The sequence below is a fragment of the Anas acuta genome, chromosome 9 (genome assembly GCF_963932015.1).
Source record: "Anas acuta chromosome 9, bAnaAcu1.1, whole genome shotgun sequence".
NCBI classification, from domain to species: Eukaryota; Metazoa; Chordata; class Aves; order Anseriformes; family Anatidae; genus Anas; species Anas acuta.
The window spans coordinates 23,848,720-23,876,201 of NC_088987.1; the positions used below are offsets into that span (position 1 = coordinate 23,848,720).

The 27,482-nt window shown below is 37.9% G+C and overlaps 1 protein-coding gene across 3 annotated transcripts; it reads left to right on the plus strand.

Moving 5' to 3' along the window:
• Positions 1-13: 13 nt before the first annotated feature.
• On the plus strand, positions 14-25,728 carry GRK7 (G protein-coupled receptor kinase 7). 3 transcript variants are annotated; one of them, XM_068691465.1, is made up of 5 exons: positions 14-4,103; positions 4,635-5,183; positions 5,950-6,387; positions 20,006-20,277; positions 24,506-25,728. In XM_068691465.1, exons 1-5 carry the CDS (start codon positions 4,074-4,076, stop codon positions 24,846-24,848), a joined length of 1,632 nt encoding a protein of 543 aa, XP_068547566.1. In that variant the 5' UTR covers positions 14-4,073; the 3' UTR covers positions 24,849-25,728. The 3 variants fall into 3 exon arrangements, with proteins under 3 accessions (XP_068547566.1, XP_068547567.1, XP_068547565.1); XM_068691466.1 differs by adding an exon at positions 22,533-22,669 and having other exon boundaries at positions 14-5,183; positions 24,506-24,643; XM_068691464.1 differs by having other exon boundaries at positions 14-5,183.
• Positions 25,729-27,482: the final 1,754 nt, after the last annotated feature.

The window sequence follows — 27,482 nt, forward strand, 5'->3', positions numbered from 1 at the left end:
CACCCATTTTCTCTTCCAGAATTTGGTCCCAGGTTCCATTCTCTAAAGCCTCTTAATTCTCTCTTCCCACCAGATGGCTTTTTCCTTCATTTTGTTTGGGTTTATGGGACAATATGGAAAGTACCAAAGTATTTTTCACCCTGTTGTCAGTTCACGTGTCACATGGATGTCAATAAGAGCTGAGAATCATAGCTGAAGAAGAATCTTCCTGCATGTGGGTTCAAACAGGTGTTAACGCAAATGAGATGCTAGGAAAGCTATGTTGAAATTGAAGCAGCTGGTATTTGTGCATTTTTTTCTTCTATCTGGGTAAGTTCAGAGAAGTTTTCAGAGTCTAAAAAAATAAAGCACAACCAGAGAAATCTTTGAAACAGATTTGAATCCCTACCAAGTGTAGGTTGCAATGGGCCCCTGGACACCAGGTCGTTTATCTGCTGCTGAAGGCTAGGCCTTAGACTGGGCTGTCCAGGGCCCTGACAAGATACATCTTGTTGTTTTTCCCCAGTTTCTTGGCAAACTATTCCAGTGTTTAGTTCTTCTCACAGCAAATCGTCCTTATATCCAGATTAATCTGTCCCTGAAGCAGCTGGTGCTCATTACCTGTCATGCTGCCACCATGCATCCCTCTAAAGAAAGTACCTCCGACTTCTCTATAACTACTAGTTAGTGGTGTTTGTTTAGTATGGGAAGGCTGCGACTGGATCCCATCTCTTCTACTCTCTTGCTTTTCAGTTAAATGCAGATGAATATAAACTGCCTTATTAAGATAGTTTAATGTACATCATTGATTATGCAATGTGGTATTAGAAAGATCATTATCATCATGCAGTTCAGGTGTAGTCATCCTGTTTCCTGCCTTTGCATAAATAGATGTAAAACCAGCATACAGCGTTTTTTTAAACTTACTAATCTTAAAGAAAATAATTGTAAACGCTTATTCATTGAGTTGTTATCACTGAGAAGAGCACACAGGGTGGCAACTTCATTTTTTTTGTGGATCTCATTATGGCACAGAATCACAGAATGCTTTGGGTTGGAAGGGACCCCAAAGCCCACCCGTTACAACCCCCATGGAGGACACCTCCCACCAGCCCAGGCTGCCCAAATCCCATCCAGGCCTTGGGCACTGCCAGGGATGGGGCAGCAACAGCTGCTCTGGGCAGCCCGGGCCAGGGCCTCACCACCCTCAGAGTAAAGAATTTCTTCCTAATGCCTAATCTAGGTATGTCCCTTTTCAGTTTACAGCTGTTACTCCTAGTCCCATCACTCCCTAACAGACAGTCCCTCCCCAGCTTTCCCGATGGCCCCCTTTAGGCACTGGCAGGCCGCTGTAAGGGCTCCCCGGAGCCTTCTCTTCTCCAGGCTGAACAACCCCAACTCCCTCAGCCTGGCTCCATAGCAGAGGGGCTGCAGCCCCTGAGCATCCTTGCAGCCCTCCCCTGGCTCCAGCAGCTCCATGTCCTTGTGCTGGGGCCCAGAGCTGGGAGCAGGGCTCCTGGGGGGGTCTCACGAGAGAGAGGAACAATCCCATCCCCTGGCCTGCTGCCCGCACTGCTTTTGGTGCAGCCCAGGCTACGGGCGGCTTGCTGGGCTGCAAGCGCACATTGCCAGCTCGTGTCCAGCTTCTGGTCAACCACCACCCCCAGGTTCTTCTCCTCAGGGCTGCTCTTGATCCATTTGAGTTACTCTGACCTGTGCTGTTAATGTGAATTCATTGTTTTGTAGATGCAGTTTTATTGTAACGTATTTTAATTTCTAAGTAGGTTTTGTATAAGCTCTTCAGGACTAACAGAAGTTTCTAAAATTCAGTTTGCAGATGCTCTTGTGAGTTTCAGTCAGCTGCTCAGAATACTTTCATTTTGTCTCGTTCTTCTAAATCATTTGGATAGATAATACTTTATAGGACACATATTTTAGTTTTGAGAAAAATATTTATATGCAGTATCAGGAATTTGTACGTGTCATATCCGATCTGGATGCTCTAAGCATTGGATAACAAATTCAGTGTCTCTGGCTTCATTAATCTGTAACTACCTATGTACAGGCAAGCAGCTCAGCTGAGAGCAAACACGTGAGAAATAGATTATAGAATATCTTGTAGAGTAGTAAGTAGAGGTTCACCTAGAATACAGGGGAATTAATTTCAAGTCTTCACGTATTTTCTTTGCAATTTAGAGAAGATTAGCTTAGGTCTCAGTTTTGCTGTGAGCTTTGCACCAGACAGATGCCTATGCAAGATGAATTTCTCTTCTGCTCGAAATCCTACCCCTGCCTGGTGTTCCATTAGCACAGTTCTTAATAAGTAACCCTTTTTAGTCCCGAATTTGTTCATCTTTTGTACATAGAAAGTAAATCAGTTTTGCCTCTTATCTAAGCATGCTATTTTATGAGTTAGGTGACACTAACTTCAATAGCCATTATCAACTCATAGATTAATGCCGATCTACTTTTTTCTGCTGTTTAATGCATGCCGAGCAGATTTAGATCATTCAGCAAATCTAGCTAGGGTTGTTTCTCAGAAGTGGCTGGAGTAATGAGTATGTGTCCAAAGGTCATATTGTCTCACTTAGCTTTTTTAGGAAGTTACCTTGTTTTACAGAAAGTGTTATGTTCTGTAGAAATCATGAACGATTCTAACGAATAGAGCAGAATGGTTTTTGAAGCTGTGAATGTGCCATGCTTATGCAGGTACCGTAAACACTGAGTAATTTCTTGACTTGCTTAGATAAGTCTCTATCACTAGCTGGTATAGGCTCCCCCTTAGGCCCCAGTCACCAGCCCTTCGTACTGCTACTTGGAATCTGAGCTATGATGGCGTTTCGCTAAATGTGGAAAAGATGCTGCTGAATGTTAGGGCCTGAGCTTAGGGCCTCTGCTCCTTTTTTGTTTTGAGGCTGTTATGGGAATATGTTGCTGAGGACACCATTTTCAGAACTACTGGCACTTCTTCCTTTGACATTTCTGCAGTCTTCCTTCCTCTGCTGGCTGCATCGTTCAGCTGTTTATGTAACCTTCTTGTGCCCCATGCTCGCGTTCACCTGGCCGAATTAGAGACTGCTGTAGCAAGCAAGGCTTTCAGGCGTTCTGCTTTAGAGCACACCGCCTTCTCACGCATGGTTTGCAATGGATGGGCCTGTCAGTCATCGCTAGAAAAGCTCTCACACATTTGGTAGAATATAACCATAAGGCAGATGTCACATGGATTCAATGCAGACAGGATTAAGCATATAAAAGCAAAATATTTTGTACTAGTAGAGTGACAAAAAGGAGCCAAGAAGGGTTTATCACTAACATTAAGGAGTCTGAGAAGTGCCCATTGTTACTCCTGATGTGTAGTGTTTGTGATTCAGCACTTCTGCTTGTTTTGGTTAAGAGCGGGGAAAAAAAAAAAAAAGGAAGCCGTCCTTGCATAGCTTGACCCGATTGCTGCTGGAGAAATCATGGAGCTGCTTTACCTTTCCCATAATATCTTACTTAAATAAGAAGACAGTTTTTAGAAGCCAAACCACATGACTCCACAGCAGGAGAGTGCTTAGCCTAGTGAGTGCTGCATAGGATATTTATTACTTTGAAAAAACGGGGCTCAGACTTCCTAGTAGGCAGCCCACTGAGTGAAGTCAGGTGGATTTTGGCTTCACTTGATTATAATCGGCTTTTTCCTCTTGTTGATGCTACCTCAGCCATACACCGTTGCCACCTTGTCATCCTGCCACTGATGGCCATAATACCAACTTGGCAGGTAAAAAGAAGAGAGGCCACAGTATGGTATGGAAGTATCTTGGCAAGATTTGGCCAGTCATTTGAAATGTGTTTTTCCTCTTCCTGTGGGCTGGAGCTAAGGTCAGAGCTCTGTGCTGTTTCATATGTAGGGATCATTATTTTTAGAGCAGCAGCAGTTCTTAGCCTCTGCGTGTAATCCGCTTTCTGTTCCTTCAGATGGAGCTGCATGAGGCATCAAGGTTTGCATGAAGTATCTGTGGAGCTCAGAATCACTGCTGTTGTGTATAACTTGAGTTTGGAAGTGTGGATGCTCAAAGCACTGAGTAGTGTGAAAATTAAAAGCTCAGTGACTGATGGTGTTCACCATGTCAAGAGCAAGGGAGGTAAGAAGCTGTTCTCTTACCTTTGAGCAGCGTGCCACTGGGACTGGCGAGTGCTTGTGGTGCAGACAGAAATCTTGCATGTTCTCAGCAGCCAGTGACAGTGTGTACAGAGGGGATAATGGTACATTTAAAGGGTGTCTGGGCTCATTCATGAAACACCAACCAAACTGCATTTGTTCGGTGCTGCCAGTGAGAAGGTTTGCCTAGGGTGTCATCCCTCAGCTATAGATAGCAAACTCAAAGCTCCTTACAGAGAAACCTCTTACCAGTCACTTTCCACAAATGGTGCATGTACCCAAAGGTACTTAGTGAAAATCCTTGAGAGGTATTTAATGCAAAAGCAGTTAGTCTCTGCGGTGTGTTTCAGAAGCCCCACACACCACTGGCAGGGAGAGGTACAGGGCAGCACCAGCACAGCACTTGGGCCAGTTCCTCATTTTCTCTAACCAGGCTCTGCCACCCCAAGAGCTTGCCAAGATGTGTGACATGGGGGGGCTTGACAACCTGATTGCCAACACAGCCTATCTGCAGGCCAGGAAGAGTGGAGATGGAGACACCAAGGAGATGCAAAAGAGACGTAAGAGCCTCTCGCTGCCCAGGGTTGATCAGTGCGGGGAGGTTAGGCAGTCCATTGCTGCTGATTACGAGAGCATCTGTGAGCAGCAGCCCATCGGCAAGAGATTCTTCAGAGACTTCTTAGAGACGGTGCCGGAACATTTGGTAGCAAGGGACTTCCTGGATGAGGTGTCAAGCTGGGAGTTGGCAGAGGACAATGTCAAGAGCAGTACCATGGAGAACATGATCACCAACTTTCTTAAGACAGGCGCAAAAAACTATCTGTCTTTCATGAGCTCTGATTTGGTCAGCAAATGCCAGGCGGCCACCGAGAAAGACTATGAGAATGTTGTCCAGCTGGCCAAGGAGGAAACCAAACTCTTCCTTCAAGGCAAGCCCTTTCAGGACTTCCAGAGCAGCCCCTTCTATGACAAATTCCTCCAATGGAAAGTTTTTGAGAAGCAGCCAGTAACTGATAAATACTTCTATGAGTTCCGAGTGCTGGGCAAAGGTGGCTTCGGAGAGGTAAGAGCTGTACCTTTACAAGTGTGGGTCACCCCTCCCCTTTCAAGACCAGCAGGTGGGTTTGCACAGAGAAACTTGGTGATAAATTAAGAAATTGCCTAACATTTTGCAAAACTTGGTCATTCAGAGTGTCCATTTCCCAGAAATTAAACTCAGGTTGTTATCTGTACTGTTAGATTGACTCAAGATACCTGATAGTGAAGAATTACCCTAAACTTTTATGGTCTGTGTCTATACTAGTAAAGAAGTGGGCTCTGTCTATAGAAAAGCTTGCACGGCCATCTATGTAGCTAATCATTAGTATGTTCCTGGGCACCATTTTGGCCTGTGCTAGCTCACGTACTCCCAGATAACTTTTAGGCACAGTTTAGAGAATAGCACAGATCAAGATCTATTCCCAAAAAAGGATGAATGAGGTTACCTTTTTTCAGAAGGAAGAGAGTTTAGCTATGCAGACACAAGCTGTATATGCCACTTATGATCAGAGAATGGGTCCTGCTTTGTGTTAGTTAATTATACAGGTCTACTGTTGGAGTTCTCAGGATCTTTGCACAAGGCCCACCACACACTAGTTCTGAATAGAACTGATTCTGTGCTTGTTTATTCCTTCTTTTCTCTCCTAATATACTCTGCCATGCAAGTTACCATTAGCAGCTACTAATAGGCATCTGTGTTTCCCCAGTTCCTCCCTATTACTGCCCTTGATATTCCATCTGTATGTGTAAAATTGCTTCCTTACCTTTCCTTTTGCATCTTGCTTTTCTAGGTTTGTGCCATCCAGGTGAAAAATACTGGCAAGATGTATGCCTGCAAGAAACTGGATAAGAAAAGGTTGAAAAAAAAAGGTGGAGAGAAGATGGCACTACTGGAGAAAGAAATCCTGGAGAAGGTCAACAGCCCTTTTATAGTCACATTAGCTTATGCCTATGAGAGCAAAAGCCATCTGTGTCTTGTCATGAGCCTCATGAATGGAGGGGATCTGAAATACCACATCTACAACGTGGGAGAAAGGGGTTTAGAAATGAACAGGGTAATCTATTACTCAGCTCAGATCACCTGTGGGATTCTGCATCTCCATTCCATCAAGATCATATACCGGGACATGAAGCCAGAAAATGTCCTCCTGGATGATAACGGTAACTGCAGACTCTCTGACCTTGGATTGGCAGTGCAAGTAAAAGAGGGAAAAACCATCACTCAGAGGGTGAGTAGAAATTTATTGCACATGGGAAGTGGGAAAGGAAGCTGTTCTATTTCTAATGTATTATGAGTCCAAGACTTAATTCCTCAGGATTTGTTCTTTGCTAAAGACCTTACGTGGTCATTTCATTCTAAGAGACAGGTGGTAAGAAGATTTGGTTAATTAAGTCTCTGGTCGCTATATTAGTAAAGCAATTTCTCTTACACAAAATCAGAAGAATCAAGTTTGTCTATTGTTTCTCACAAGATTGAGTAATAGTGTGTAGCCTAGGATTTAGCCAATGAATTGTTTGTATAATGAGCAGCAATTAAAGATGTGACTCCTCCTGTTCTCAGTTTTTGTTCTTAGAAGAACATTAGTTCTTCCAGATTTCTCTTAGGTGACCGATTGTATTGTGGGCGTTCAATCATGCTGCGCAACAAATAATCATGAACCTTCCTCCTCCTACAGATTAATTCCTGAAAAATAAGCAGACTTGATGAGTGTTTGAAAATGTGCATGTGTGTGTGTATGTGTAGGAGGAAAGAGAAAGATAACTGTTTTTTGCTGTGTGAATTTCTGTGCCGCACCTCATCTGTGCCTATGGCCATCTCAATCCAGTTCCATAATAATGTCATGAGATTTACACAAGAAAACTGTATTCATGTCCCTTAATTATGAAAAAATCATTTTTGTCCCAAAGTGTTTGAAATAGACTAGAATGTGAAGAAATGGAAACAGTGCTATAGTCTGGTCTAACATCATACTTCCTGAGTCTTTAAACTTCTGTAAAAAATCATTAGATGAGAGATGCTAATAAAATTTTTATCATGCTTGAGGTACACATATCTTTTGATGTTGACATTTAATACAGTAATTTGTACTCTGAAGAGTATATTTTCTACTGACCATTAAAAAAAAAAACACGTTATGATTGTTTTTAGTTCTTAGTAATAGAAAATACAGAAACTGGTGTTTTATATCATAGATTTAAAAATGAGACTGCATTGTTTCAGAGCTGAAAATACAGTTTCTCTGATAGCTAAGGCAGATTTTAAAATAGAAATTATGTGAAATGGGAATGTTGTTTTGTTTGTGAAGTTAGCATTTTGATCAGTGAGCCCAAAGTATATATAATCTATAAACCTTATTATGTTTTGCAAGTAACAGATGCATGCATTTATTATGACTGGAAAAACAATTCTGTCCAAGGGCAGGTTTTGTCACTAGCAAATATGTGGCATTAGGTAAAATAAAAAAATGAAAGAGGGTATTGAGAAATGTATAACGTCTTCTATTTATTACTGTAGAATCTCAAAAGCAATAGCGGGCAAGATAGCTGTTCCTCCTTGCTTTCAATGATAATGTCATTAAGTTGCTATAACGATTTTTCTTCCACTTCTGATCTCTGTTTTAATAGCAGTATTCACCCTTATACGGGTGCTTTTATTGGAGTATAAACAGCAGTGATTGTAGTATTTTATAAGGAATTTCTGTTAAATGCAGTTTTATTTTCTTCATATGGGAACTTGAAATAGGAGAAAGACTATTATGATGTTATTTTTCATTTTGTGTTATGATTATAAGGGAGTTGAATAAGTATGAAAACTGCTACTAAAATATGAGCTAGATATTACTAATATTTTTAGTAATGTATGTAAGAAACAATAAAAAGAACTTTACATTTGATTCATGTAATAAAAACGGTGATGTTAAATTAACTTTTGTATACTAATCACAGTTACATTCTGACTTAAAATTGCCAGAAATTTTATATCGTAGCAAGTTTTTGGCATATGACTATAAAATTCTCAGTTAAAAAGCTTAAGAGAAGATACTTGCACAGGCCTATATTTTAACACAGAAAGATTTATGGATCTAAGACAGATTTATGAAATATAATCAGTTGTACCATTTTGTGGATTCTGTTTTATAAGGGCAGTTTTAGAAGCTAAAGGCAAAGATCTATTTCCCCAGACCAAATCTGTATTTTACTGTATATGTGACTGAAGTGCCTTACCATCAAAGCTGATTCCAGACTTTGGATGATAGTCTGACATGACAATTTAAGGCTAACATATTTCAGTCAGTAATTATAAAGAAAATGCTCCTGATATACGATATAAACAGTTTTAATTTAGATTTATTTATCCATTTGCCAAGTATCTTCAGTTTTGATGGGCAGTTGTAATACCCTGAACTTCATTCATACCTCCAGCACTTAAAAGCAGTTCTGACTTTAAAGCCTCGTAACCCTCTTTTACGAGATTTTTTTTTTTAGATATCATGCTTAAAATTCTGTTCTATTGCACTAGGAGAATGAAATCTGACTCTGCTTTAACCATATTCATAAGTCATTCTGTTGCCTCAAATTAGTTAACTAATATCACCTGTGCAAGACAAAACCATGGCTTAGCAGTCTAGTATGGCTGATGGTCATATGTTTTCATCTGTTTAGATAAATTTAACTTAGCCTACCTTAATACATCTTAATGATGTTTTATGATTACTTGTTAAGTAGAAAGTAGAATTTTAAAAAAAAGCATCTGTTGCAGTCTTTCTGTAAGGCGATATATTAAATAAGTTGGTGTTCTTCTGTCTAATGAAATCTTGTGAGCTTGAGTTGTTTTATCTTTTTATTTCTTACTTTTAATCTTAGAAGTTTCAGTAGCATCAACTTGTTTTGCTGAAGTACTGTTCCGGGGGGGGGGGGAAAAAAAGTAATGTGCTTTCTGAATCATATTTTAATAGCTTACTCCCACTGAACAGATTTCTGCAATGCAAGAAACCCTTATACTCAATAAAACTACTTTTGTTAAGAGATTATATTCATTCTGAGTATGGATATCCTGCTCTAGTCTCAGACAGTTGAATGAAGAAGCAGAATGATGCCTTTTAAAAAAATTGAAAAATTCCTGTTTTTTGCAGGTGAGAGCTAAATAGATGCTAAAACTAAATTAAAATAACTAATGTTTTTCAGCAGCTGTCTACAAACCTTTCTCCCCCAGTAACTAAGTTTTTTCTTCCTGTGTGCTAATCTTTTCATATTTCTAGTTCTTGACTCCTTAACTGAATCTTTCTTGTAAATAAGCAACAGAAGACTTGCATACCTTTAATGTATCAGCAGGAGCCAAGTAAATGATCACATGATTTAATTTTCTTCTTCCTTGATTATTCTGAAAAATAGTTAGTGACCTATGCTCTTTGTATGCTGCCTGTAGAAGTTTTTATCATAATAAAATGTGTTATAAATGCAACATTAACCAGGTGCATTTATTTGGGTAAATACCTTGTGTGGGTTTTATTTATAATTTATTCAAAGATATAAATGAGAAAACTAAGTTTTCTAGTAACTAAATTTTCTTATCTTCATTTCTGAATAGTCTTCTCTTTTACAAAGTTAAGTTGGGGAAAAATAAAAGTCTTTTTAATACTTTTCTAACCTGAATCAGCAAAAATCTGAGATTTTTGTCAGTATATTTTTATCTACTTGAAGAAGTCACCTGGGGTTTTACAAAGATCTGAGCACCTGGCTTCAATTGAGTCCACTGTAGTTAAGTACCCAGAGAATATTTTTAGAAATCTTAAGTACCTACATTTGAAATAATCCTGTTCTTCTTTCTAGGTGTCTCATAAACTTCCTTCTATTTAGTTTGTTATAGATGTCTCACTAAATGAATATACAGATGGTTCTCTGAAATTGAGACTCAACCAATCCAAGCTGATTTATAACAGCAGCACTCTGTAATTCTTCATGAGTTATTCTCCTTTACATTTATTTTTTTTAAAGAGAAGCAAAAAGTTCAGTACTGTATGCAAGTCAGATAAGATCAAATGTACTTGCTTGTAATTTACTATATTTTTCATGGAGGCTTTGCAGAACCCCCTGAAATGCCTTGATGATTACATGGTTTTAAATCAGATGATTTATGTATCTTTCTAAATTTGGAGTAGACATCTGATCTTAGGTACCTGCTTAGAAAATGTTCATGTGTTTGACTGTAACTAAGCTGGTATGAAAATGCCTCTCCATTGTCATTAGTGAAACAAAGCAACAGTTTTCTGTTGTCCTTGTCTTTTTCTGTCTTTGTTATTTGCTATCTATTAAGAAGTAGAAAGATCATGTGATGACTTTTATTGTTCCTTATGCAGGGTTAAGTTGTATATAATATGTGAATTTATTTCAACATTTTCCATACTGCATTAGAGATTTCAAAAAACACAGTATGTCCATGCATTCTGAAAATTTTGTATACCTCTCATGAGTGTACAAGCCAGTAAAGGTAAATTTGCTCCACTTTCAAAGCATCCAAAGATTCTTAGCATTTCCTGCATAAATAAATACACACTGTCCATCTATCAGCTGGAGGATGCATAAATCCCCTTTGTAAATCTTGTTAGGTGATTAGATTATCATGTGGCACAAGTGGTAGGCTAGTTAGTGAGTTCCTGTTTTAGACATTTTCAAGTTTTCAGTGAAAACTTCAGTGAAACTTTAATATATATGTGTTGTTTGCCAGCCAAACATTGTATTCTTTATGCATTAAATGGTTTCTTGAAATCTAGATGGGTGACTTCGATATGGTCTTCTTACAAAGTAATGTCTGTTTATGCTGCAGAAAAAGTATTTTGCAGATTAAAAGTTTAAATTTAGATAATTGAACAAGTATTTCTAGTATCCTGTAAGTGTTGTCACAATATGTACTCTGCTTGGGGAATATTTATGTGCTCTATATCAACTGTCTGTAAGGGCAATAAATAAAAATGCCATACTTACCAAAACAAAAGTTTTGAAAGAGCTTATTGGATACCTAGCCTTAGTTTTTTTCCTCTCTTCTCAACAGCTAAAGCAGCTAGTAGAAACATCTTCTGGCTCTCCACACGAATGGCAATGATATTGTCTTGAACACGTATAGGCAGTTGTGAATCACTGATACAGTATTAATCACAGTTTAAAGACCTGATTTAACTAAGGTGTGATGATTTTTACTTGTGAAGTGCTAGCTGGTTTTAGAATGGAGAAATTGAAAAAAAGTACATTGGAACAGTAATGATCTTGGAAACGAAGTAGAGGGCAATTGAAAGTTGCTTAAAATGTTTTTTCTTCATAAAACAAACATGGATTATCTTGGAGAAAGAGAGAGAGACTTGTACGTATCATGGAGACTTTTTCATGATATGTACGCATACCTCTGCAATCTACCTAGAAGTGTGTATATGCACACTTAGGCAAAGGTCTTACTGACATCTCTGGAAACATACAACAAACACTTTGCCAGTGATAATAAAGTTATTCAGGACTTCAGGAAATATCATCATGACTCTTCATATAAATATGCCTGTAGAATCTCTTCTGATGTGTTGATCATGCCATGTATAAAGCTGGATTGTGTCTTAAAATTACTCCCTTTTTGTATGTTTATATTGTCTTTTTTCTCATGTTGAAGCAGGCAACGAGGAGAAACTGAGAGTCTTCAAAGTTGGCTTTTGCATAGGTGAAATGTTTTGTTTAGTTATGTACTAACTTGACTACCATATGCAGGTCATCATTGCTAATGCACATCTTAAAACCTCTAAGCTTTCTCTGGTCTGAGAAACTGTAATGTATGTAGGGTGGATATTAAGGTGTGCTTTTTTTTTTTCCAATATGAGCAGAAACATTTATTTAAGAGCTTGCTAATTGCATATAATTGATTCTGTAACTAGTTCTTTTCTCATATGACAACAATGAGAAATCTCCATCCCTTATGCCAAGTTTCTCTGCTTGAACAGTTTGACCTGGCATGCTTTTTCTTGAAGTCCCTACAACTTTTTCTCATTGTGTAACTTGAAATTCACTTGTGTGAGTCAAATGTTCTTGCCCTTATCCAAAGGAGTAATAGTACTTTATTTCCTGAGAATGCGTGTGAGAAAAGTGACAGTGTTCTTCTGTATAGTACCCTCATATCTTCAGTACATTCAGTTGTTGGGGACTCGATGCCATTTTTTTTTTTTCCAGAAGTCAGTGCATATGTGCTATTTATTTTGGGAAGGGATTTCTGCCCTAATGGGTATGGGTTTTGTGCAAAGCAACTGGTGCATTTAAGTTATGAAGTATTTTGTTGAGCCAGAAAGCTTGAATATTGAAAAAAATAACTGTGAAAAATAAGATAAAAATATTATTGTAGTATTCATGAGAGTGCATTCATATCTTCAGAGGTTTCAGGCATCCTCACAGTTTTCCTGCGCTGTGTTTTATATATTTGAAGGACATCATAATATTTTTATAGGAAAAACATGTTTTGGTTAAAATCTTAGTCAAAATGTCCTTTTGCCCTCCTGTATGTTTGTTTATTATAAGATTCTATTTCTTAGGAAAACAAAAGGAAATCTATTTAGATGTTCCTGAAACTTGCAGCTTAATTTCAAGACAGTTGAGAAATGGGGAGAAGGAATTCAGACCTGTGAAATCAAAAATAAGTAAGCAAGCTATTCCGCAGTTAACCTCTGGTCATTATCACATTGCATTTTTATTTGATAAGGTTCTGTAAAAACGTATTCCATTGCGCTTTGAAAATAGACAGCTCTTTGTTTGCTCAGAAATAGTTACTAGTGGGACTTTGTTCTTCAAAATGTTGATAAACACAGTTGTGATGAAGTGCATCATAATGACAGGTATTTTGTGTTTTTTCTGTCTGAAACTATACTTTGCAGAATGAAATCTTACTCACTATGACTGCCATGATCATTTCAGTGTGAACGGAGCAAAAATAATTTTGTGAGATCTTTCTGCCTCCTGCAGTTTTGCAGGTGGCTGAAAGGATATTGTAGTCGTGTAAAACGACAAGAATGCAATGTGTCCCAACCAAATACTTACCTTGCACCGGGCCTGCAACCTGCCAGAAACGTTTTTCCTGTCTGAGAAAAGTTACTGGGGTCCTTTAAAGACACAGCATCGGGGCTCTTACCATGACTTTTAATCTTGTTCTTCACGCAGTTTCATCTGATGGTTAATGCATGCTGTAGCATGTTCCATGAAAAAGCAAGATATAAGATTCCTTATAAAGTTCCTAGAGCTGAGTAGAGAGTTAATTAAGCTCTTAGAAGATGAAAATGCCACGTAAGTGCTAAATATTACGTTTAGTTTAGATTAAATATTATGTTTAGTTCCTTTGTATTTGTTACATAAAAAAATGCTTTCTGGAATGTTCTCTTTAAGTAAATCATCTAATGGGTCACTCATTGATTTAACGTTGTCAATAATTTGTATTTTATTGGATAAGAAATACAATATTTAGCTGCTGATGTAATTCTTTGAGCTGTTGATTTGACAGCTTTGCAGAAACTGTAAGCTGCAGTTGTACTACAGTGGTGAGCAATGTAGTACTTCTACTCGTATTGGACCACACGTACAACTCCAGTTACTGTGGTGAATAGTTCCACGTAACAGACATATAGTGACCTTTTTAAGAAGACAGCTCCTAGAATACAGAATACAGATAAAGATGCAAGTGGAAGCTACAGGCTCAGTTTTGCTCCTTGTTCAAGTTGAAAATCTGCTAGTGGAAGGCAGTACCTTCCACAAGCAGGTTCAAAATACACGGAGTGGTTCTTAACACAGTGTAGGTAGGCTGCAGGGCTCTTCTGGTAAAGATCGTGTAGAGTCTAAGAATTTATCTAGGTTCAAGGGGAGAATGGACAATTGATGGAAGAGAACTTTGTTGAGAGAACCCATATCTGTCTCTAAGCCCTTGACGTGCAAACTGGAGGCTAGGAAAATGTTAGAGGTGTCAGTGCGCACGCCATCCTCTTGCAGTTGTCCCCATGCATCCAGCTTTAGCCAGTTTGCATACAATTAACTGGCTGTGTGGGCCTGTCTGATGCAGCCAGTAGATGTCTTCCTGGACTTACCTGTGTAAGAATAGTACCTTCAACTTTAGACTTAATCCTGAAGTACGAGGTGGTTGAAATCCTGTGGGTTTCATGACGGGAACCGTCCAGGCCTCGTTGTTTGCTTGGCTTAACCTGTGGTGGCTGTGCCGGTGTTGGGCCGCCATTACCCTTCTCACAGGACAATGCCACACAGTCCTGTGCCTTCAGTCACGCTGGCTCTGCACATGGAGCTTCTCTTTTATGTGCTGTTTTGAGAAAGCCACCCACGCATTGTACTATATTAGCATGCATTTTAAAGAGCTTCATAAAATATATACAGACCTAAGTAGAGGGAAAATGTTCTCCTTTTATTAATATTGCTTATAGAATATTCAACAATCATTAAAAAATAAAACCATAAGCATCTCTGAAGTGCAGTATTATTCCCACATTACAGATGGAAAATGGTCAGGAGAAACAGAAGAAGAAACAAAGCATTGCACAAAATCAAAAGTAAAATCCTGTTACAGGAGTGCTAAAGAAGCCTGGTAATTCTTGTGTACTAATTGTGTAGTTATGAGTCAGTAGCAAGTGTTCTGCGTGTCCTGTCTGCTCAGTCCCTACATGTATAACGTCTGGTTGCTAGAACATCTATAAATGCATGTTCCTTCTGATGACACTTCACCAAATAGGCATGTGAGTGGGTTCTCCAAGGGGGATCTGAGGCAAAGATATTTATGTGTGATCACACAGGGAGTCATGGGGAGATGCTCTTGAGTCCAAAGTTCCAGTCGTTGCCCAGTGACTGGACTAGCCTTCCTCAAGGCATTTATCGTTTCCATAGAGTGTGGATCTAAACTGAAGAATATGCTCACTATTTCAGTATGGGACTTTGATCCCAGAGGTAAATTTAGTTTCCTTTTTTCTAATATAGCAGAAATCTGTTTTTGTCCCTTTGTGCTTTTAGCTGTAGGCTTTTTGTTAAGACCGACAGCTTTCCCTGTTAAAATGGTGTCCCTCTGAAAATGAAAAAACCTTCAGTGGTGAATTTTTGCGTAAGCCTGTGGGATTCACGAGCTCCTAAGGTATAGTGTGTTGTTACCTTCTCCTGCTACTCTGGGCAGTCCTCTTTGTGTTCTGAACCAGTAGCCTATCAATTTATCCAAATGTCTTTTCCTTTCTAACCAAAGTGAAGTCTTTCCCTTTGCTGAGCATTAATGGTATGGTATCTTTGCTCTGTGAGTCATTTCAGGGTACAGTTTGTGCTAATTAGATTTGACTTTATCTTCTAAAATACGGTTGCCTACTCATTTGGTCAACTGGCTTGTTGCTGTGTGAACATGTGGAACTGTAGGCCTGTGTGACTGATTTAAGTTACGCTCCATTTCTACTCACAGTGGCTCTCGGGAGAAAAATGAATGTGGTAACGTGAGTGACAGAGGAAGATCCGTTGTTCTCCTCTGCATCTAGGGCCTGTTCAGTTGTGTGCAGGGAAGTTTTTGTGCTCTGTTACTGCATTCCTCCAGGGTCTCTTCAGGCCCTTGCTGCAGGAGTGGAGGAACAGCTGGAGGAGAGAACAAAGCAGTCAATGGCACCCCTCGGAGGAAGGACGGACCGAGCCCCAGGAAACAGCTGATAGAGCTAAACTCAGCTTGTTTTTTTTCCTCTGTTCAACAGTTCTTGTGCCATGGCAAACAAAGGATAGACATTCTGATTTGCTTTACTGTTTGGTTTGCGATATCAATTGAGTTTGTTTTGCAGAGATCTGTGGGAAAAGCTAGAGGGATCTAAATCCCATTTCTCCCCATTTGTCTGTTCCTGCGAGAAAGAAAACTCTGGACGGTTCTGTTTCTTTCTCCGCTGTATTTGTTGAGAAGCTAAGATAATGATGTTGTTCAAAGTACTTTCTCTTCTCAGGACAGTGATGTGAACAGGCTTGATGAACATGGGTTACTTTGCGCACTGCACTCTGCTGAGGGTAGCTGTGTGCCAAGGACCCTTGACTGTGCTGGGAACTGAGTGCACTTAGTGCTTCTCCAGATCACATCTTGTATTATTAAAAGATTATAATTATGTGGCCTTTAGAAATTTTGTACAGAATCACATTTCGCTAGAGACATTGTATCCTTTCAGATGATTCATTGCTACTCTGCCCTGTCAAACCACACTCAAAGCAACAATTCCACTTAGCAGAAGTTCTTTGCTATTGTATCCAAGGACAACATTTGGTCATTACATTTGAGATGATTGTTGAAAACTTGTATTTTGCATAAGAAAATTAAGAGAGAAGTAGATAATTTAACCTGTTTTCAAAAGCAAGTAAATTAAAGATTATTTAACAGAAATGTAATTAATATTTTTGTATTTCAAACAGCATGTGCAAATAAGGCATTCTGCTTACCATCACAAAAGATAATATTAGATGTAGAGCAAGCAGGAAATGGACAATGGGGCACTGACTAAACTTAGAAAAGTTGTGTGCCTTTGCAGTGGTACACAATTCCTGCCCTCTGTGGAAAAGTTGGGGAAATATAACATTCTTTGGCTCCTAGTGAGAGCCGAGAATAAGCTGAGAATGTGCTTCTGTTTTACCTGCCTGAATAAACCTTTCTTGCATCACTGAGGCTCTTTCATGTTGCCACAGGCACTCTTTTCCTTGAAAGATGGTATGATTTTTTAACATACTGTTTTCAGTAAGGATTAGTGCAGGGATGTGAGGTTGTAGCTTCCCTCAAATGCCATCAATTCTTCAAAGATACAATTAAGTCTTCATCTGAAAAGACACATGTTCTTCCAGATCCAGGGGTTGAATAATTTTCTTTCTGATTTCTGTGTTCTATCTTCAAATGCTTATGGTTTTATCATCTTTTTTTTTTTTTCCCAAATTAAATATTTTGCCAAGCTCCATATGTTGAAATAGGTGTAAAAGACTAAAATTTAAGCTCTTTTCTTCCTTTCTTCACATTACTGTTTTGATAAAAAAAAAAAAAAAATTGCTGAGATTTTATTTCTTCCCCCTGCTTGTTGATGTGTTTCTTCCCACTTACACATCACTGTTGACTACTGGTAAAATGTGTATCTATTATCAAATGATAACGTTTAGGTGGGCTTTTTGAGTCTCGGGGGTTATGAGATTAGATTAGATTCCTGTTTCTCAACCTGTTCCTTCATCAGTAATCTTGGGATTAATAAGAATCTTCAGGATTGAGAGAGATTTGTTTTAAATTTAGGTTCAAGTATTGAATTCTCATGAGAAAAACAGCTCATTTGGGATGGTTTGAAATATCAGGAACAATATATGTTTCTAGACTTTTCTCAGATTGAGCTGGATCAGTTCAATAACAGTTCAAAAGATTTCAGTGCTACTCATTGAGAATTTTAAAGTTTAATTCTCATTCACACACTAAACCCATCCACCATCTTTTACTTCAGTCTGAAAAGCTTTTGTAGATCCATCTCTGTTTTCTATTATGTTGTCATGAAGTCTTTTTGGTCTGTACTTACGGTCTTATTTTCTCTGTTCATGAGTTATGAGTACCATGTCAAAGCATGGTTTTCTGTGTAGCGTGACGTACTGAAGGCTATGTGGAAGATGCATATGGAAGAGATAGATCTTACTTGGCAACTGTTTCTTCTGAAGAAAAAACAATTATGGAAGAAACAAGTGGAGGAAATAGCCTGGAAAGGAGCTCCCGTGAGACACGTTAATGATCAGAGAATGACACTCTGACTTTTCCCTGTTAGAATTATCCAGTTCCCGTATGGTGATGCTAAATTGCAGCAAAGTAACATCTTATCAAAAAGACCTTACTGTGCTGTTGTCAGGGCACATTTTGATAATGACATGACTCATCGGTTCTTCAAGGCATTAGTGCCCTAAATCAGCTCCGTCTCAGTAAAACTAAGAATTCTTATTGCTTCCCAGAAAAAGAAGCCGAAAATGTTCCAGAAGCCTAAGAAGTATCTGTTCTCTAAACCAGAATGAGCTCTGTGCCCATTCTTTTGTACCAAAATTTCTCTGCTGCTTTCAGCCCCTCCTCTCCCTTCCAGGTTTCATGCTCTTTAGAGGCCGGATGTATCTGGGTTCTGCAGGCTGTATTTGAGCACTTGTCTCTGTTCTATATGGCAAAGTAATCACACAAAAATGTAATACTGTCAGGGTATCTCTCACTATTAACTTAGAGGAACCCAGTGCAAACTGTATAAATTGCCTGAGGAAAGATACCAGCTGCTGTAATGCCTGATATGGTTCCTTTGAACTTCTGTAGCTTTACTGAGGGAGGTGTCACTTCACTTTTAACCCTTTCTTTTGCTTTCAACCTGGCCGATATATCTATTTTTTCTCATTTTACTTTTATTTATCAACCAAATGGTGGATTTTACCTTAGAACCCAAAAAAGGCAGAAAAACTAACTGGATTTAATTTTGTGTTGTTTAGTCTTGTGTTGTAATTGATGTTGTGATGTTATCTCCTGCACATATTGTTTACAGTAGAGTATACGCCGTGATATGTACTGGCATGAGATAAACTGTATAGGGAGACCTGACTCATAAACTAAAATTCAGCTGTTGAACTATTTTTTTTTCAAATATAATTTGCCCATATAAACTCTAGTTTTTGTTACCCCTTTCTCACTCTGTTTTGCTTCAGAGTGAATCCCGTATTAATCATGTTGTAGTGGCAGTAATGATGACCATCTTGAGTAAATTTGGGGGAATCATATTTCCATTTTAAATTGCAATCCTACTAATTTGTTAGTCCCAGTATTTCAAACAGATACGACAGGAGTTCAAGTAACTTCTGACATAGTGATCGCTGTTAGCTGAATCTGGTAAATATATGGAATCAGGCATTGCATCAGCTGTGTCAGGAAATACTGGGTCAGATGAGAAGATCGAAATCTCACATCCCGAGTGATGTAACAGTGCAGCAGAAAGCATATAGAGAGGTTGACATCCTCTTGTTCCTCCCAGGTAGATCAGCTTACTAGAGAGGCAGCAGGAACTGTCTTGAATACTTTGGAGTCTGTCCCCCAGCTGGGAACATGCCAGGCCCAGGCTTGGGAAGAAGCAGACAAATTCCCCTCTCCAAGAGTGGTCACCACTTTTGGGGAAGGCTCAGTTGGTTCTATACTTTATTCAGAGAGCCTTTTCCAGTCAAGCCATGTAAACTAGCTCTTTCACCTAAATGTAAGTAATTTACTAATTATGATTTTCTTTGGTTTACTTCATACAGTGGTTTTTCTTGGCCCTTGATGGTCATAACTCCTTGCAGAAGCCAGCAGGGAGTGCGGGTGAGAACTTCCTACCTCAGCTCAGCTGCCAGCTCCACGAGAATTTTCTCACTGGCAGCAAACCCTTGTTGGAGCAGAGTTATAACCACTGAACAGGGAGGGGGCAGATGATTGTCTGATTTTTGACCTTTTTCAATCTTTTCAAAATGATTGCTAGCTGCGTTTACAAGAAAAAGGGTAGCAACACTCTTCAGCAGGATGAATGTTAATATGAAAGAAAAACAGAAAGGTAAAGACTAATATAAAAAGAAACCACTCTTAGGCAAAAATTGCATAGGCATTTTACCTTGAAAAGCATATTTAACACAGTTTTTCCGTATGCTAATATGTTTAAAGACAGAAGTAGTCCATGTGCTAAAACATTGTTATACATCGGTTTCTAGATACAAATTATGTCAATTGTATTACTGATATTTTTGAAGAATTATAAACTAGTCTGTTTAATTGTATGTATTTCATTATTGATCTTGTATAGTAAATCTCTTTGTTTGCTATAGGCTGGGACAAATGGTTATATGGCTCCAGAAATCCTGAAGGAAGAAAGTTACAGCTATCCTGTGGACTGGTTTGCTATGGGATGTAGTATTTATGAAATGATTGCTGGGCGAACACCATTCAAGGATTTCAAAGAAAAGGTCGGTAAGGATGAGGTTAAAAGAAGAACTCTGGAAGATGAGGTGAAATTTGAAAATGCCAGCTTTACAGAGGAAGCAAAAGATATTTGCCGACTGTTTTTGGCTAAGAAAACAGAGGATCGTTTGGGAAGCAGGTATGCCTTACTTCTCAGACTTGAAAAGAGCCAGATAAATGCTGCAAATAATACCAATGCGATTTTACACAAAATGAGATTAGCTCTTCACTTTCTACAGAGTATTGAATTTTCTCTTTCACTTCCAGGAAGAGAGGTGGAAGTTGTTGAAGGGAATATAAAAATAAGGAGTGTTGTTGCAATACTGCAGCAACCATTCCCACCCCAGACTACTCACAGGAGTTCTTTTCTTGGTGTTTTGTGGGGTTAGGTTCAATGCAGATCTGGGAGATGGGAGGAGCCCATTTCTCGTCCAATTTCTTTCCTAAAGCTAAACAATGTTCAAGTAGAGGCCCACATCTATGCTAATGCAGACTGAATGCAGAGTCTCAGCCTGTATCACTTACTGGAATGATGTGGGCAGAAATCCAGATCTGCAATATGGATTTTCTGCCCTGCAGATACCTAGCTTGCAAGGCTGTGTCATTGGCTTCCTGATGAAGAGACCATCTTCTTTACTCAATTGCTTTTAAAAAATCTTGTAGAGGTTACTGGTCGTCCTGATTCATCCCGGGAAGAAAAGAATATTGGACACACACTGGTATAAAATAAAATGGTTTTTGGGATTTCGGTGGTGGCTTTGGGTTGATGAAGACTGATGGATGTGGCCCTGACTTAGCAATTTCAAGTAACTGTTCAATAATAAAAGAATTGGAAAGCTAAGCATTTTAATATTTAACTTGTAATATCTCTGATCTCTGTGATCGTGTGTGTGTATATGTATGAATCATTTAGTGCATTTCTAATGAGACAGATTGGAGATCTACATTTGCAGTAGAGACAAAATAAAAGAAATGTAGCCAAAATGTAATAAAAGAATAAAAAGAAAATTGTAGTAACTGTCCTTAGAATACACCAAGATTTTAATCATCTGTGCATGTAAGCATATGATCAGATTCTTTTCCAACCTAGTGGTGATATAGACACAGGGACTTAATAAAAATACATAGATAATCTTTTGAATTTATATTTCATTACAACATGGAACAGTTTTGCAAAATTTTAATGACACATTTGCCTGAAATAATCAACTTTAATGAAATGTAATAATATATCATTAATATACATATTCTCATTATCCTAGTGTTGTTTTCCCAGCAACAACAATTCTGCAAAGCTGCAGGAAATAATATGCAGAGGATTTTTGATAGAAAATTTGTGTTATTTTAATATGTTCTAAAAGCTCATTTAAAATAAATTTTATACAAGAACAGAGCATTCTATTTTACAACTCAGCATGCTTTGCAGATGTTTAGTCTTAAAGTGTTTGGTGAAGTAAAAAAAGAAAAAAATCAGAATAGGGGAAAATGAAATTTAGATATTCTGAGAAGTTGGGCCAAGTTAATTCAACAACTGTGAAGCAAAACCAGCAACAAATTAATCACTTAAAATAACCACGTTCCCTTTGCCAAACTACAGTTATTCGGCCTGCTTACTGTTGCATTATTTCTCAGCAATGGGAGAAATGTCAGACATTTGTCAGACATTTGTCAGACAGAACAGTTGTTGCACAGGTTATTTTTGATTTTCTGCCTTTTAAAATATTCTTACTGTTATGTGTTGTACTTAGAGAAAGAAGACGATGGGATGTATAGCATGCCTGAGCATGACAGAAGAAAAGCCTTTATGTACCTCTTGAACAGGGAGAGATACTATTCAGGACAGCTCATCCTTATGTAAAGATTAGCACTGTAATTCTACTAAGGACAACAAGACCTTGGGTTATCTACATAAGTGCCTGTTGCATAAGTTAAAGCTGCTCAAGGACAGCTTTAATTTGTACACCTGACCTTTTAAAATACTCCACTTTTTTATTGAAGACTTAATGTCATTGGTTAACTTGGAAAATAATGTAACCATTTTTCTCCACTCCAGCTTTTTTGGGATTGGCATCTGTGAAGCTCACATCTTCCTCCATGTACAGTGATTTTCTATTTTTGTGGAGGATACAAAATTGGCAAGAGTTGAGATGAGCTCATTTACTTTTTCTATATAAGTCATGTAAACACGCAATTCACACGGTAAGGGCTCAAGTTCAACTCCAGCTAGTTGGAAGATGCCTCCGTTGGTTCCAGTAGATGGCGTTCCTGTAGCTTTATGTTTTCAAACTTTTTATGTTTCTGGTGGTGTCAGAAAATACATCAGGAGGAAAAACACCACAGCAGTCCATTCTGGAGCCTTCCCCAACTTGTAGTGCTTTTTGGTTTGTGTTACAGAAACGAAAAGGAAAATAAAGTGAAATCTTTGCAAGTGCATTTCCCCATCGACTTGTCAGCACTACTAGCTCACTGGTGTCACAGGGCACTAATTAATTTGAGCAGCAACTCGAATGCACCTCAAGCTAACAGCAAATGTAAATAGATCTCAACAGGCTGGAGGGCTGCACAAGTACTTGGTATTATCACTGGCTAGTTAAGCCAAAAGATGATTTTGCAAGGCTATTTGTATAACTTTGATCTATGTATACAGGTCACAATCTCTTTTGGCTTAGTCTATAGTTGAATAATTATGTTCATATAGCTCTTTTGGGTTGAAAATGTCATTTCTTCCTTGTGCAGGGTGCCTTGATGGCAGTATCTGTCATTCTTCAGGCTATGATTTAGCGTCCCAGTCATGGTGGCATGCAGTTGTTTGTGGTTGATGCTGACTTGCTCAGAGGAAGCGGGCAACAGAAGGGCAAAATGATGATTTTCTAACAAGGGAGCTGAAAAAGGCAGCTGGTAGTTTCACCTCAGCTGTGCCTGGTTATAAGCAGGGCATGTCAGGACAGCTAGCAAGGAACTGGCAGTAGTGGCAAGCTGTTCTGTTTACCTGGTCTTAGATTCTCTACAGACATGCAGATATACTATTTCTATATGGTGCTGCTATACATCTGTAAAGATTAAAAAAAAAACAAAGGCCTGTATTACATTTTGTTCATAGAACATCGTCTACAAAGACATCAGTGCTTACACTTCACCAAGTATATGATTGTGTAAGAAAATGGAGAAAGAAAACAGCAACATGTTAGCAACTATAGAGTGCTGAGGTAGAAAAAAAAATACAAATGAGTTTACATTGCCATTTTGAAGACCAGTGCACTCATAAGTATGAAAAAAAAATCATAGGTATAAAAAATAAAAATACAGTGGTTTTCCCTTTTCCTCTGTTAAGTAGCATTCTAAATGCAAACTTTGTATGCCTTGTTGCTAGAGTTGCATTACAGGCAGGATGCAGTTCTAAAGCTGCAGTCCTTTGCCATGCTTTAATGAGCATACGTTTGAGGTTCAGATTATCCTTAGAATATTGTACAAGCCTTTCTATACAATGAAAGAATTCACTGTTTCTGTTAAAGAAAAAGTCCTGCCTGAGGTCTGTAGTTGTTCTTCTTAAAATGCACTTAAAGTACATATGTGCAATGTTTTCAGTCTTTTCTGGATTTTATTCTTGAGTTTTAAACCTATTGAGAAAGGACCATGTTTGTGACAAAGGTGCACGTACTTTTGTTAATGCCATAATTTATGAACACCTTTGCTCATCTATAAGGAGTAGTTCACTTGAATGAACAGACTCACTAAAGCTGTGACTGTTTATTAGAGCTACATAACTGGACGTTGCAGAATAGTTACGTGATGTAAATGCATAGCTGCTCTGAATTAAGCTAAAACCACAAATATCATTTGTCAACAGTTTCCTATTCAAACCATTGTTCCTCAGAGTCAATCTCTAGATGTATTAACCCAGTGTACGCCAGTCTAGCATTTACTAGATATTCTTACCTCATTAATATAGAGCCAACCACTGGTCTTTCATTGTCAAACAGTAAATCCAACACTTCCCCTCCCTGTCCTTCTATCCCTTTAGTTCTGGTTAAAGTGTATCTTTGGATGTGGGTATCTTGGTGCACTTCCAGAAGCAGCACTGCAACTCCTGCATGGCACCTTGCCCAGACTAATTTACCCTGAGAGGCAGAGTAATGAATAATGGGATCAGGATGTTTTTTGCTTCTCAGATGTGCTTATATTGTGCAATGCAACATTCTCTGAATATGCCTGAGCTATCTGAATGGGATTGCTTGGCACTATATATGTACTTACATATAAATATATATCCTTAATTTAAAATACTCTCGTATATACAACACAGAGACACCTGTATCTATCTGAGAGCAAAACATAGCAGTGATTAACAATCTTTTGCTTTATTGCAGAAATGAAGATGATGACCCAAGAAAACATAGCTTCTTCAAAACAATAAATTTCCACAGGCTAGAGGCAAACCTTATTGACCCTCCATTTGTGCCAGATCCATCTGTTGTCTATGCCAAAGATGTTGCAGACATTGCTGACTTCTCTGAAGTACGAGGAATTGAGTTTGATGACAAAGATAAGAAGTTCTTCAAAAAGTTTGCGACAGGTGCTGTCCCTATACCCTGGCAGGAAGAAATTATTGAAACTGGACTGTTTGAAGAACTGAATGATCCCAACAGAGTAGATTCTGGGGGTTATGCAAATGGTGGTGAAGCTAAGTCAGGAGTTTGTTTGTTGTTATAAATAATAGGTCATTATCAAAAAGAGTAGAAATCACCTCAGAACTTTCCATATTCTGACACAGTTTCAGAAACTCAGTGCATCTGTTTAAGAAAAACCAATCAGTGTAATATGACATTGACAGGCTATGTAGACCACCAGCTTTATAGACTATATTATTTTCCTTTGCTTTAGCAAAGGGGAGATTATTGTTTTATTGGAGACTTACCAAAATGAAGAACCATATTTCTCTAAAAACACTTAGAATGATAGAAATTCTGAAATACCAAAAGCAATAATAGAGTGAAGAGGCAACCCCTTTTGAAAATGACTGACTGTTCCATTTTGGATACAACCATTTATTGGTTTTCTTTCTATTTTCTTGTTATTTCTACTAATGTTTTCTCTTTGTTGTAAAGTTTTCAGGACAAATTTTTTAATTTTCAAGGAATATTCTCAGTTAGACAATGGAGCTCATATACCATGTCAAACTTGGAATCTTATTGCCTAGCCAGTCTGTCTGTTGTTTTCTTACTTTCTGCTAGTTTTTGAATGGTCTGATTGTCATAAAATGTAAAAGAAGGCTCTACAGATCACTAGGAAATGGGGCTGCCAGGATCAAACTCTTCTTAAAGCTGATTTTAACAAAGTGAAGATAAGATTGCACCAATTTAATTGAATAATGTATCTATTTATTATTATTATTGTTTTGTTTTAAGTCGTAATACCATGTACAAAGAAAATGTATTTATAAATGAATACGCATTCTTTTTGACAATCAATTTCAACCTTTTTCAGGTTTCCTGATAGTATTTCTGTATTTTGGTGATAAATTAAACTGTAAATAGACTAAAGCAATTTGTAACTGGCTTTTTACAATAAATATATTTTAGTATAATATTAATTCAGTCACAAATACAAAATATTTTCATGCAAGTTGACACTTACAGTAGTTCATTGATTCTCATGCAAAGTTTGATGCATCTGTTTGATTTTTCAATGTTATGACAACCTAAATTGAATTAATTAGAAGCATTTTTGCAAATACTTGCTACTGTTGAAGTGTATTACTTTTGAGGTGCATCCTACTGATTGGTAAGAAGAAAATAGGTGGTAGTTTTTTGTAGCAACTTTTAAAAGTGATTCTGTATGCTGTTTACTGTCACCTGTCTAGCCATAGTTTCTGCTGACTAAAGTAGAAGTTGAAACTGCTCTGATCATTGGAGTCCTGGAGGCTGTTTATACCATTTCCTATTTTTCATGTAGCAAACCTTCTCCTGAGCTCAAAGTTTTATTTTATATAGACACTGGAATTGAACTCCCACATCCGTTTTAAAATGGGAGTAACAATAGATATGCTGGCTTCTATAATCATCATATCTATAATGCAACACATAGCTTTAGAGATTATTTATAATCTAATAGCTCATCCCAAATGGTGCGATAATCAAAAATTCTTTAGTTTTAAATATTTTAAGTGCTTTAGTCACAGCTAAGTAATATGTTGGTAATGCATTATGTTCTTCATTTTCTGTAGAAAGGACTAAGTATAAAAATAATTGTTCTCTTTTTTTTTTTTTAATTTTAAATTTGCTTTTCCAGTGTCTTACATACTTAATTTTCAAGTGAAAAATCATGAAAAAGGGTGTTTCTTAGGATTAGTGGATAATTCTGTTCATGAATTGTTATGATGATATAATTGTCTGCATTTTGAGAAGACTTTCTGACAAATAGTTTATATCAGCATAAGCTGAATTCCGACTTGGGCTTTTAATTGAGAAGGGTAATCGTGGAAAAAAATGTGAAAAGCAGAGGAGGTTGAGAGGAAGGATAGGATAGCCTTGTGGTTCTGTCAAGGATTTAGGAGAGTGCTTCCACTGCTGATGTCCAGTGATTTTCTCCTTGCTTCCATCTGTAAAAAGCTCTTACAGAGTGGTATTAGGCTAATATATTTATTCGTATAAGAATCAGACAGAAGACTTGATCATTTATGTATTTCAACATCAAAAACAAAAACTTATTACTGCTAAGAAAGGCTAATAGTGCTAGTAGCATCAAGCAGCAAGCTTTTGACCTGAATCAGTGCACCTCTCAAATCTGTACAGATGCCACTTCACAAATCCTCTAAGGCTATAAACCGGAAGTGTGAATCTGCTGGAGTTTTTCTAGTGCATAACTGTTTTGTTTTTTTTTTCCATAGATGCATGTTTCCATATGGAAAGAGGTATGTATGGACAGAACCAAAATGTAATGTGATGTGTAAGTCATATATCCTCTATGATAGCAGCTGTTGTAAGTCTGGGATTTTCAAAATGTATTACAACACTGAGGTTTGTGAATTCAGGATATCATATGTGCATAACATTATGTTATTTAGTTTTAGAAATCTTATAGTGTCAATAAATCCCAGCAGCATGTGTATCAGTGAGACACTGTAAAGTTATACAGCATTCTGTAAATCATTTGAAGAACCACATCAGTAGTCTGATAATGCACAGTTTGGCACAGTGTATTACAGAAAAAATGTGTCAGATTAACATTATTGGTTTTAATTTTCTAAAATTCTCTATTTCAGAACATGAACAATTAGTATTTGCACCCTGAAGAGGTAGAACAGAGCAAAGGTTATAAATGTATTTCTGTTAGCATTTTCAATGC